Here is a 13,610-nt window from a genome sequence, read left to right as displayed (position 1 = left end):
GCCCACGATGGAACCGTTTTTATTTCTGTAGGGTATCACAGGGCACCTAGAGGAAAGCTGAATGAGAATGGCCAAGACGCTGATGTCGGGGGAGTGGAAGCTGACAGTTTCAACCAGGAAGCAGAAACTGAGAGCAGAGGGTCCAGTGGGCAGCATCAAAGAATGGGCAGAGCCTTCTGAGCAAGGACTTCAGGGTGATACCCAGCAGCTGGCTACACATATGACCCAAGCAACCAAACAATAGCTGTGGCTGCAGATTAAAGGGTCAGCCATTGAAACATTGCTGGGATCACAGCTCTGGCCAGGCCCTGTTCTGGATTCTGTCCCTATAGAGATAAAGGAAACCTTGCTCTAATGATACATCACAAATCACCCCCAAGACTACAGTGGCTTAGCACAAAAACTATTTATTTTGCTCGTGAATCTGCAGTTTGGGCAAGGTTTTGGAGGGACACCTCTAATCCACATGGAGTCAGTTGCAGTAGCTTGAGGGCTGAAGAATTGTCCGAAGGCTCCTTCATTCAAATATTATGTGATCAGTGCTGACCATCAGCTGCCACCTTCCTACGTGCCCTGCTTGGACTTCCTTAGGGCAAGCTGGATCTCAAGAAAAAGTGTCCCAAGAGGAGAATGGGGAATCTGTATCACTTTAGTGACCTAGCCGAGGAAGTCACATAGTGTCACTTCCAACATAGTGACAGGCCCAGGTACAAGGGTAGAAAACAGGCCCCATGTTTTGATGAAGGGACGTCAACTTAATGTCATCTTACACATAATAGATGGGAGATTTCGTTATGTTCATCTTAGAGAGCACAGCCTGCCACAAATGTAGCCCCTGCTTCTGCTAGTGCCCAAAGCTTCTAGCAATCATTTGCCTATCTTATATTTTTTCCCCATGAGTTAAGTACATATGTAGTAAGTGAAGTTCTCAAATCTTCCTGGAGAATCCAGGGAAGGCTTCAAAGAGGAGGAATAATTTATCTGATATTAGAGAATGAGGAACTTGCCAGGCAAGTGAGGAAGCAGGCAGGTAGGCTGATGGAATGGCAAAATATGAAGGCCAAAGTAAGTGTGGACCTATTTGGAAATATATCAGCAGCTGCATGGTAGCTCCAGCACTCAGAAACAGAGCTTAGGGACTGTAGTGTGGAAGGGTAGCTGGGAGGCTTGTCTAGAAGCACACTACTGAAGCTACCTTTGTATGACAGTAACATACTTTTCACCCATTCTGGGTCATTAGGCAGTAGTGGCTTTTGTTTTTCTGGGGCTGCAGGGGTGGAAGACAACTGATATAGCTTACTGGACCCATGTACTTTGCCTAGGACAGCCTCCATGAGGGTATGGGTTATGCTTTGTATTTGGAAACTCTAGTTCCTAGCACACTGCATACCTGGTAAATGCTAGTTGAATGAAAAATTATTTCTCAAAGAAAAATGCTAGGGAGTGGCATGAGAGCTCTAGTCATCCTGTGTGTACGTTATTTCTCACTCCCTGTCCTTGCTGCTGCCCCTCTCATGTCAGTGCAAGGCATTGTCTATGCTTTCCTGGGGACATTCATTTATGATCAGAGATCTCATGAAGATAGTTGAATAAAGTTGAGTTGAATAGACAATTTTGAATAAACTCAATTATAAAAGGCAATGTGAGAAAGAAAAGCATTTCCTGGAACCAGTGTTAAGACCCTTTTGGGAGTCATTTATTTCCTACCAGTCACCTGACTGGATTTCACAGAGAGCCACTACTTGATTTGGGGACTGTGATCACACTTTGTCACTGGACTGTGCAGGGGAACAGGGAGATTCATTCTCAGGAGCCTGTGGGAAATCGAAACCCCACACTGCTGCTCTTCCTAGGGCCTGTTTTCATTTGGGGCCCAGGTCACAGAGGCGTGTTGGACACCAGCATTTCTCGTGATGATGAGCTGAGCTTGCAGGGGAAGAAAACCTGGGGGCAAGAGAGGAGCATGGGAAAACAGGGGAGCAGGCAAGGCACAAAAGGAGTGGTGGGAGCAGGCAGTGCCAGGAGGAGAGCGGGAAATGAAGCGTTTCTGACTCCTCACACTGCATGGAGGCAGGTAATCTATAAATCTAATTTCAGCCTTACTACTGAACCCTGGAGCATAGCAACATTAATTGATGTATCTGCTGCTTGATAAAATCGAAAAATAGGTCATCAGTTTAGTTCTACAGGGTCCATCTTCTGGGAACTGGGATAATTTTAGGATCACTACTCAGAAGAAAGGAAAAGGATTAGGCCTCAGTTTCTGCAACTGTTTTCCTCCCCTCCAACTTCTCCTTTCCCACTGGTCGTAGTGTCTTTGGAGAGTGTCTACAGCTCTAGCCCTGAATCAGCATCTGAGAGATGCCATTATTCTTCAACCACATGCTCAGTAGATGGTTGTTATCCATTTTCTAAAAATGATTGTGCCCTGGATTACATAGCATATAAATCTGTAATGAAATATTTCCTTCTTGGCACTCAAATTCAAGGGATTCAACCTGTTGGCTCTTCCCTAATATTACGAACAATTCCTGAAGCCATGACCAGTGTCCCATGGCTTGGCTAACATGGTTCTTGATATGCTCCAATAGGCCTTCTTGCCCAAAGCTTGGATTTGTGGTTGCTGCTGGTTCTTTCACAAATAATCATAATTGGAAGGCTCTTGAAAGTCACTGAGTAATGACAGACGGGAACATCTCTCATCAGAGAAGCTCACTGATGGGCTGAAACTGGAAGGTAGCAACACAGATATCAGGAAGAGAACACCAGACTGGAAGTCCTGAGACCAAGGTTCTGCTTTGGTTTGTGCTATGAGTCACCCTGTGGCCTTGAGCAAATCTGTTAACTCAGTTTCCCAATTTATAAACTAAAGGCATTGAGCTAGATGAGCTTGAAAGGTCCCTTTCAGTTAGAAAAAAGTCTATGATTCATTTTCTTCAAACAAATCAAATAAGTGTTTCATTTCCTAAAGTGGATTTGTCAATGAAAGTTGAGATACCTAAATCCTTCCTGTCTAATATAAGGGCCAGCAAGTGGCTTCAGTGCACTTGCAGAAAAGCAATTTCAGCAGAAAGCACGTCATGAAGGGAGGAAAGTTTAAATCACCTCACCTAAACCTGTATTTCTTCTCTGTACTATATTTTTACTATGCGTTCAGCATGGAGCCAGGTTCTTTCCCAAAGTCACTAAGAAATAAGTTAGGTTTCTTTTCTCTGTTTATCTTTGAATGTTGCTGTTCATATCTCTAAAAGTTCTTCTTGGAGAATTATGCAATCACCTGAGCATATAACAGTTAAACATGCCAGAAAAAAATGGTAATATGTTTTTATCTTTAAATTTCACCAAGGTTACGAAATCAACAGATGTGACCCTACCTATCTTGTTATGTGGTTCCCTTGAAGATTTCTAAAGAAAATGTTTTGCCCATTGCAGAGTCAGCATATTGCAGTGGCAGAAGCACAGGACAGGAGTTAGAAGACCCAAATAAGAGTAGCATCATTAATCAATCATGGTTCTTCTCCCTGCAAAACTTATGCCCAGCCTTCTTCTCCACACAGCGTTTGAGGCCACCATCACCAGTGGATCAGTGATGGACCGTCAGTGGAGAAGTGATTTACCATTCTGAACTTTGATTATGGTTATAACTCAAAACCACAGAGTGATTTAAGGCTGATCACATACATTTTCTAGACCTCCTTTATCTTGTCTGTGAAAACAATTTAATATTGCCTGCCTTGCCTACTGCACAGGACCAGTTTTATGGATCAAAACATATTCTGTGAAGTATTTGCCATTCAAAAGTCAAGTGATGGATGCTACCAACATTTATGACTAATTGATCCAAACTTTAGGTTTGCATCATTAGGTCTCAACCATGTACTACAATTACAGATGCCTATCTGTCACCTGCTGAGTTCAGCATGTGCTGTGTACTGGGCTCCCCAAGGACAATGATCCCAGGATGTTTTCCCCACCAGGAAGCCATAAGAACCCAGAGTTCTGGTCCCAGGTGTCCTCAGTCTCTTTCACCACACACATCTGAGGTACAGGGGAACTGACTTGTGAGTCATTCCTAAGGCCCTGCTGATGTTAGCAGGGATCATTGCTACCATCTTGGAGTCCACAAGGCACTGAGCTATGGCCCTTCATATGTGTTATCTCATTTAGTCTCAGCAGAACCCTATGAAGAATGGACACTATGTTCTGATTTTATGGATGTGGAAATCACTGCTTGGAGGTTAAGTAACTTGCCCAAGCCCACACAATCACTAAGCTGCAGAGCCTGGGTCCAGATCAGGTCTGCTGGCTCCAAAGCCTGGACCTTTAATCGTTTCTCTCTTTCTTTGACCCCAGAAACTATAAGGATAAGTAATCTAATTTTTAAAACGAATCAGATCATAAAGAAGCTCTACGAAGACTTAAATGACCCAAAGCAAAAACGTAGACACATTGCTGCATGCACTTTCAACATTACTCTTCTCAAAGTTGTTTAAGCCACCCCAGTGCTCTCCCCAGATGCCACCTTTTTTAGGGAGACATTCTGTATGTGTAGACACTGTTGCCTGTACACTTACAGAGGAAATAATACACCGAATTGAAAAAATACAACCCATGTGACTTGTGGCTGAGAAACATCTCTGTAATAGATGGAAGTTGCATGACAACTTTCTGAAGGGGCAAATCCCCAGAGACCTACTTGAGAAAACACTTGGTGCTAGCAACAGCCTGGCTAACTTCTTGATAAGGTATTGATTGAAGTGTATCAGTGAGGAGGAAGAGCCGCATTACTCACTGCACATCCAGCTCTCACAGATGGGCAACATGCCGAAAACCAGTCAGAGTTTCCAAAAAGTAGCTCTGTACTTTCTTTTTAAGTTGCTTAGAAGAATCTATTATGGAGAAAGCATACATCCAATCTCCTGGGCAGGTTAGGAGGTGGTTAAGGTTAGAGTTAGAAACAGCCTGGAACTTGGAGTGTGTCAAACACAGTGTGTTTGGGAGCCCTTTGACTGGCAGACATCTCCAGAAGGAGGGGAGGAAGTCCATTTTCTCTATTCCTTCAATTGATCGGGGATCATAGCCCCCAGAACATGGATCCAAGGTTTGCAATCTTGCATGAGGAACAGAGTTTCCAACAGTTCATGCAGTCATTGTCAGACTTTTTGATTGTTGTTGTTGTTGCTCATAAGTAGAGTGTTTTTATGACAGGTCTTTTATTTTTTCTTGCTTATTTTTGCATGGAAAATGTTTTTGCAGGAGCATATGCATGTGAGTGCATTGTGTAACATCTTGCATACAATAGATGCTCGATGATGCGAGCTCCTCTCCTTGTCTGTGCTTTCTGCATTTCACATAAGGACTCTGGGACACAGGGCGTGGTTGCCTTGGCGAGTGCCTGTGTTTAGCAGTAAACATAGACTAGACTCCAAGTGTCCTGCTTCCACCTCTCCTCCGGTCAGATCATTCTAATGACTAGGCTGTGTTCTACTCATAGAACATAACTCTCGGCCCTTTGGGGAGCTTCTGGGGCTGGACTAGCTGGAAACTATGTTCTTGGCAGCATGGCCTAGGGTCTATTGATTTAACTGGTGTGTGCAAAGTCAAGACACAGGAGCTTTGGGGAGACAGGAGGAAGACACAGTTTTATTCACTGAAAAGTCTGTTGTCTAACCAGAGGGAGGGCATCCACCAAAGAAACCCTGAGCCCACAAATGATTAGAGTGAGGGCAGCACTGTAGGTTGCCATGAGAAAGAGCAGCAACAGCTCCCATTCCTTAGGAGAGTTGCCTGTGCCAGACCGTGCATGAGGTTTTCCTGACCCACTATTCTACGAGGCAGGTATGATTATCGCAGTCTCAAGGCAGAAAGCCCTGGGTTTACCCAGAGAAGGTGCATTATGATTTTATAAAGAGGGAAAGATGTATCCATCATTCATTCAATTTTTGTTTATTGAGATTTTTCTATGTACCTTAAAGTTTTCAGCACTGATAATACTATGGTGACCAAAAAAAGAGAGTTCTTGTCCTCAAAGAGTAAAAACTTGAGAAGCAGAGACAGTCAGACAAACACACACACACACACAATTAAAACTTGTGATATGTGCTAAGAAGACAACTAAGAGCATGCACTAAACACAGTCATCATATTTGTGATAATCATATTTGAAGGAGGGGAGTAGTTAAAGGGATGCCTCTCTCTAAGAAAGTAATATTTAAACAGAGAACTGAAGGCCAAGTAGATGTTGATTATTGGAGGGAAAACAGTGGGAATGGCATGTTTAAGGGCCCTAAGGCAGGAAGAGTTTGTCCTGGAAAAGAAGAAAGCGTGCCAGTCACTGCGGCATTAGCACGTTAGTGACGGTGGCCTAAGGTAAGGCAGTAGCTGATCCCAGGCGGTCTCTTGGACCGTGCTAAGGAGTTTGGAGATTTTCCTTAATGCAATGGGAGGCTATTAGATATTTTTGAGCCAGGGACTGACGTGGCCTGATTTATGTCTTTAAAAGATGGCTCTGGCTGGAGAGAATGGATTGGGGGGCGGGCGAAGAGGCTGTTACAGGTGATGGATGACGGCAACTTGGTTGGACTGGCAGCAGTGGAGATGGAAAAAAGTGGATGGGTTTGAGATGTAATTTGGAGATTAAATTGACAGGGCTTGGCAAGGAGAAGAGAATAGAATTCAGGGAGAGGAATGGGGGATGGGAGTGGGGGAGGGAGAAGGTTGCAGTGGGGGCTTGGCCTGGAGCAGATGGAAACTGACAAGCAACAGGGCCACAGCCTCTCTGCCTCTGCGTAACCACTGAAGCCCATCTTGATCCTAATGCCCTCTATGTCTTATTACAGCAAAATGATGGACAGTTCACCGTGATCCAGCTTGTGGGTATGCTCAGGGGCATCGCTGCTGGCATGAAGTACCTGGCTGAGATGAATTACGTGCACCGGGACCTGGCTGCTAGGAACATTCTGGTCAACAGTAACCTGGTGTGCAAGGTGTCTGACTTTGGCCTCTCCCGCTACCTCCAGGATGACACCTCAGATCCCACCTACACCAGCTCCTTGGTAAGTCCTTCTTGGCATTCTCAGGTAGAAGCATGGCATGAGTGAAAGGGGGCTGTATGTGGCTGGGAACTGTGGCAGGGCACACTGGGAGGGAAGGGGACCTGAACTGAGCTCTCCACTGAGAGACCAAGATGCCAGAAGGACCATCCATCCAGGAGAAGCCACAGCAGTTGGTTGTTCAAGTAAGAAAGCAAGCATTTGGGCTTGGACTATGAGGAAGGGTCAGTATCTATTATGAAGCTATAGTGTTCCTTGACTAGTTCCTTGGGAAGAGGAAATTTTGGAACAGATGATTTGAGGGAATCCAAGCAGGTACACAGTGGCACCAGAGGCACCTGTCAGAAGAGAGCAGACCCAGGCATGTATGAAGACTTGGGTCTGCAGTTGGGTTGGGCACTGTGTCACCAGGTAGACTCTTGATCCCCTTATCTCTTCCCTGTCTGTTGCTTCCAAATAGCTCCAAGTACCATCTACACAGTGAGTACTCTTAAACTTATATTTCCTGCTCAGCCTCCCCCTCTACATCCTAAGCAGCTCTAATCATCTGTATCCAACTGCCTAGTTCACACAATTTCATTTAGAGCTTTAACAAGCCCAAAATAGAGCTCTGGATTTACTCTCCAATACCCTTTCCCTGGTCCTTCCATCTCAGTAGTTGGCACCACTTAACTAAAGAATGAAACCTAGGAATGATCTTTCATTTCTTTCTGTGTCCATCTATATACAATCCCTCAGCAACCCCCATAGGGTACCAAAACATCTATCCCTCTCTCTCCACCTCTACTGCCCCCACCCTATTCCAAAGCACCATTCCCTTTCACCAGGATTGTTACAGTGGCTTCCTAACTACAGTCCCTGGTTTCCTTTTTTCTCCTTACATCCATTTTCAACAGCACCCAAAGTGACTTATCTACCTACTTACCTGTCTACCTATCTATCCTCTTTAAACCTGCAAAAGTAATACATGATTATTTAAAAAATCAAAACAATACAGAGAAATAAAAGGAAACGCCAGTTAGAATGGCAGTCATTAAAAAGTCAGGAAACAACAGATGCTGGTGAGGCTGTGAAGAAATTGTAACACTTTTACACTGTTTCTGGGAGTGTAAATTAGTTCAATCATTGTGGAAGACAGTGTGGTGATTCTTCAAAGATCTAGAATTAGAAATACCATTTGACCCAGCAATCCCTTTATTGGGCATATACCCAAAGGATTATAAATCATTCTACCATAAAGACACATTTACACATAGGTTTATTGCAGCTCTATTTACAATAGCAAAGACTTGGAACCAACCCAAATGCCCATCAGTGATACACTGGATAAAGAAAATGTGGCACATATAGAAAATGGAAGACTATACAGCCTTAAAAAAGGATGAGTTCATGCCCTTTGCAGGGACATGGATAAAGCTGGAAACCAACATTCTCAGCACAAGAGCAGAAAACCAAACACTGCATGTTCTCAATAAGTGAGCGTTTAACAATGAGAACACATGGACACAGGGAAGGGAACATCACACACTGGGGCTTATTGAGGGATGGGGGTAAGGGGAGGGAGAGCATTAGGACCAATACCTAATACATGCACGTCTTAAAACCTAGATGACAGGTTGATGGGTGCAGCCAATCACCATGGTGCACGTATACCTATGTAACAAATGGCACGTTCTGCACATGTATCCCAGAACTTAAATTAAATTTAAAAAATATAACAAACTAAAATTCCCCTGAGGCAGAGGTTGGTAAACTTTTTCTCAAAGAGCTATCTAGTAAATATTTCAGGCTTTGCTGGCTACGAGGAAAAACAAAGGATGATATGTAGATAATTACATGATTATTTAGAAGGTGACTAACCCCTTAAAAAGTTATTAACATCATTCTTAGCTCATGGACTATTAAAAAAAAATGACCGGCGGAGTTTAGCTTTCAGACCATAGTTTACCTACACCTGCCCTGAAGCATCATTTTCAACAATTAGATATGCCTTCTTTGACATTTTTCTTTTTGTTCAAAAATTTGAAAATTTTATTCTGTAACATTGGGATCATACTGTGTCTATTCCTCTGTGATCTGAGGTATCTTTTGGGCATCCTTGCTGCCAAGATGACTTTTCTGAAAGTTTACAAACATTCACACTCCACCAGGAATGTTGTACCTGGCATGAAATACCTGGCTGAGATGAATTACATGCACCGGGCCAGGTTGGTCTCGAGCTCCTGACCTCAGGTGATCTGCCCACCTTGGCCTCCCAAAGTGCTGGGATTACAGATGTGAGCCACCCCACCTAGCCTATTTATTCATTTTATGAGACAGAGTCTCACTCTGTCACACAGGCTGGAGTGCAGTGGTGTGATCTTGGCTCGCTGCAGCCTCTGCCTTCCAGGTTCAAGTGACTCTTCTGCCTCAGCCTCCCAAGTAGCTGGTACTACAGGTGCATGCCACCACGCCTGGCAATTTTTTTTTTTTTTTGCATTTTTAGTAGACAAGAGGTTTTGCCATGTTGACCAGGCTAGCCTTGAACTTCTGACCTCAAGTGACTTGCCCACCTCAGCCTCCCAATGTGCTGGGATTACAGGCACGAGCCACCATGCCCAGCCTCTTTCAGTTATTTTAAAATGTACAGTTGAATTATTATTGACTATAGTTACCCTGCTGTGCTATCAAATACTAGGTTTTATTCATTCTTTCTGTTTTTTTGGTACTTAACCATCCCCCAACTCCCACCTCCCACCACGACCCTTCCCAACCTCTGGTAACCACCCTTTCACTCTCTATCTCCATGAGTTCAATTGTTTTAATTCTTAGATCCCAAATAAGTGAGAGCATATGGTGTTTATCTTTCTGTGCCTGGCTTATTTCACTTAGCATAATGACCTTCAGTTGAATCTGTGTTGTTGCAAATGACAGGATCTTATACTTTTTTATGGCTGAATAGTACTCCGATGTGTATAAGTACCATCATTTTGTTTTAATTTACATTTTCAATTGAGTGCTAGTGATATTAATATCTTTTCAAATAGTACAGGGATTTCTATTAATTGTTTGTACATGTCCTTATCTATTTTTCTATTCGGTCATTTGTTGATTTCTTAGAAACTTATAAAAAGCCTCTTTATATTAGAGACGTTACTCCTTTGCTGCCAAATACAATTCATCTTTTCCCTCATCTCTTATTCCTTTATATTGTTTACGCTATCCTCTGGCTTATAAAGTGGATAACATTCATGTAATAGCTAAGTCTTCTTGGGTTACCTGGTTTATTTTAAAAGCTATGTTCACTTCAAGGCTATGCAATATTTCTTAAAGTTTCCTGGGCTATTTTATTGGGAAGGGGGTTTGTTTTACATTTGAATATTTAGTACCTGTGAAATGTATTTATTTTTCCCACCATCTTATTTTGAAAAGTTTCGAGCACACAGAGAACTTGACAGAATTTGGCAGAGAACAGTCATATGCCTACACCTAGATCCTAGAATTAATATCTTGGTACATTAACTTTATCATGTAACTATCCATCTATTCATCCATCTGCCCATCCATCACACCATCTATTGTTTTGATGAATTTTCAAGTGACTTGCAGACATTATTACATATCACCCCTAGCCACTTTAGCATACATGTCTCTAACATGTATTTGTTTATGTTTCTTTTTTAAGGTAAGATGTACGTAGTGTGAAACTCACAAGTCTCAAGTGTACATTTGTAGAGTTTTTAAAAATGCATACAACTGCGTAACCCAAACTTTCATCAAGACACAGAACATGACCATCAAATCAGGAAGGCCACCAATGTTGTCTCTCCCCATTGCATCCTCACCCACATCCATATCCAGAGACAATCACTGTTCAACCTTTTCTGACCATCAATTTTCTAAATAACTTCATATAAGTGGAATCATACAGTGTATGCTTTTTTGCATCTGGTTGCTTTCACTTAGCATTATGTTTAAGAGAACCGTTCATGTTGTGTGGGAAGCAGGAGTTTGTTCCTTTTATTGCTGAGTAATATTCCATGGTTTTTTGGTCCATTCTCTTGTTGATAAACACTAGGAATATTCTGTAATTCATTTTCGACTATGTATCGGGAAGTATATTTTCACACTGTTTTGTTCAGGTGAAAAATTATGCCAGCACTACTTATTAATTATATTATTCATTTTTATTGACTCACATGTCATCTTTGACATATTAAGTTCATTATATGAGCTATGTTTTGATTCTCAGTTCTGCTCTTTTAATCTGTTTATTCTTGTGCTCAACCATGTTGTTCTGATTATAATAATGTTAGCAAAAGTTTTACTGTCTGTATTCTGAGTATGGTAATTTTATTAAAAGTAGGCCTGGCATGGTGGCTTACGCTTGTAATCGCAGCACTTTGGGAGGCAGAGGCGGGTAGATCAACTGAGGTCAGGAGTTCAAGACCAGCCTGACCAACGCGGTGAAACTCCGTCACTACTAAAAATACAAAAAAATTAGGCAGGCATGGTGGCACATGTTCCAGCTACTTTGGAGGCTGAGGCAGGAGAATTGCTTGAACCTGGGAGGCAGAGGTTGCAGTGAGCTGAGATTGTGCCATTGCACTCCAAACTGGGTAAAAAGAGGAAAACTCCATCTCAAAAAAAAGTCTTACTGTAGGGTAAAGCAAGTTATCCTTCATTATCCTTCTTTTAAGCAAGAAATCTTCCTTGCCTGTTCTCAAATATCTTTTCATTCGAGTGCAATTCAAAGTCTTCTTGTCCAGTTTGAAAACATGCACACATACATGTACACTCACATATGAATTTTGACTGAAATTCTACTTTAACTTTGGGAAGATTAACATTTCAATGATCCTGAATCACCTAAATAACCATGTGAGTGAAATACACAGTTTACAGATATACTACATTAAATGTTTCTTTGGTAAAAGATTTCCAACATTATTTTTCTGTACACATTATTTAGAGCACTTGCTGTGATTTTGTGTCTTTCTAGATGATAGAGCTTATATGCTTCTAGGCCTAAGAGTTTTCAGGATTCTACACTGTCATATGGCCACCTATCTCACTATATTTTCATATCATTTCTCTATACTTTGCCTTTTGTTTAAAATAGAAAAAATTATGTTTGATTCTTAAGCAAATATTGTTTCTAAAAATACAACTTATTCACATGACAAATATTTATTGAGTATCTACTGTGTGTCAACATTAGGCCACAAGCTGTGGGGACATAATCATAATCAAAAGGTGACAATATTACTGCTCTCAGTTAAGTGAGGACTGGGGACATTAATCAAACACATACCCAAATGAGTGCATAATTACCAGTGGAAATAAGGGCCGTTACATTTTGTGAGAGCATGAATGAAACAACAAATAACAAAATGGCCTGTCTAGGAGAGCTTCCAGAGGAGGAGATGGCGCTACAGCAGAGACTTAAAGAATAGTCACTGTTTTAGTCAGCCTGGGCTCCCATAGCAAATTGTCACACACTGGATGGCTTAAATAGCAATAATTTACTTCCTGTCATCTGTAGGCTTGGAAGTCCAAGATCAAGGTGCTAACTAGCATGGTCAGGTCCTTATTTAGGGCCCTCTTCCTGGTTATGTCCTCAGATGGCCTTTCATTGGCTTGTGCAAAGAGAGAGAGAGATCTTGTCTCTTCCTCTTTTGTAAGGACATCAATCCCCTCTTGGGGCTCCACCCTCATGACACACATTAACTGCAGTCACCTCCCAGAGGCTCCACCTTCAAATATCACCCAATTGGGGATTAGGACTTAAACTTACAAATTTTGGGGACCAAAACATTCAGTCTATAGCATTCTGCCCCGCGCACACACACACACACACACACACACACACACACACACACACTCTTATGGCCCGAAAGTGATGGATTTGAATTTTAGAAAAATGACCTGGCTTGTCTTTTGCCTTTTCCTTCCAATCTCTTTCCCTGCCGTCTTTAGAAATAACTTTCTTGGATTTCTTCCTTTTTTCTTTCACCAAAGAGCCATTAGGCAGACTCAACCAGATAAGATATCCTAAACAAGGAAGGCAAGCCCTAGCAAAGATCAGGACCCATGTGTGAATGGGCTGCTGCCTCAGCAAGATTGAGAGATAAGCTATATACCAGGAGATTTAAAAATAAATTGGAGATAATGGGAACTGTGGGAACAGAGATATAAATATGGAAAGCATAAAAGCTAGAATGAATTGTATGCTATGGAATCAAAATTGGAGGCATTAGTGTGAAGTCGTTGTTTTAAATATATAGAAATGGAGAAATAAATATAGACTGAGAATCCCTTTGAGCAGTAACATCTACATAGCAAGGAGTACAGCTGGCACTCAGCTACTGGATTCCATATACTCCCCTAAAAGCAACCAGGACTCATTAGAGACATGGCCCCTTCCAAGGCCTGGACAGGAAAAATGAGATGATACCAACACTTTTTTTTTATTGTGCCAGAAAATGAGAAAGTACTCAAAGAATAATGAGAACATAACAAAAAAAAAAACCCAAAAAAAAAAAAAAAAAAAAAAAAAAAAAAAAAAAAAAAGGGCAA

At 41.9% G+C, this 13,610-nt stretch overlaps 1 protein-coding gene across 1 annotated transcript in view; it reads left to right on the top strand.

Annotated features, from left to right (window-relative positions):
• Window positions 1-13,610, top strand: part of EPHB1 (EPH receptor B1) — a 436,567-nt gene that overhangs the window by 377,749 nt on the left and 45,208 nt on the right. The window contains exon 12 of the mRNA XM_017501026.2: window positions 6,840-7,055. Within this exon, the coding sequence (XP_017356515.1) occupies window positions 6,840-7,055 (216 nt within the window). The remainder of the gene's footprint in view (window positions 1-6,839; window positions 7,056-13,610) is intronic.

The sequence above is a fragment of the Cebus imitator genome, unplaced genomic scaffold (assembly GCF_001604975.1).
Source record: "Cebus imitator isolate Cc_AM_T3 unplaced genomic scaffold, Cebus_imitator-1.0 Scaffold277, whole genome shotgun sequence".
Classification (NCBI taxonomy): Eukaryota; Metazoa; Chordata; class Mammalia; order Primates; family Cebidae; genus Cebus; species Cebus imitator.
This window is presented reverse-complemented; position numbering and strand designations above follow the sequence as displayed.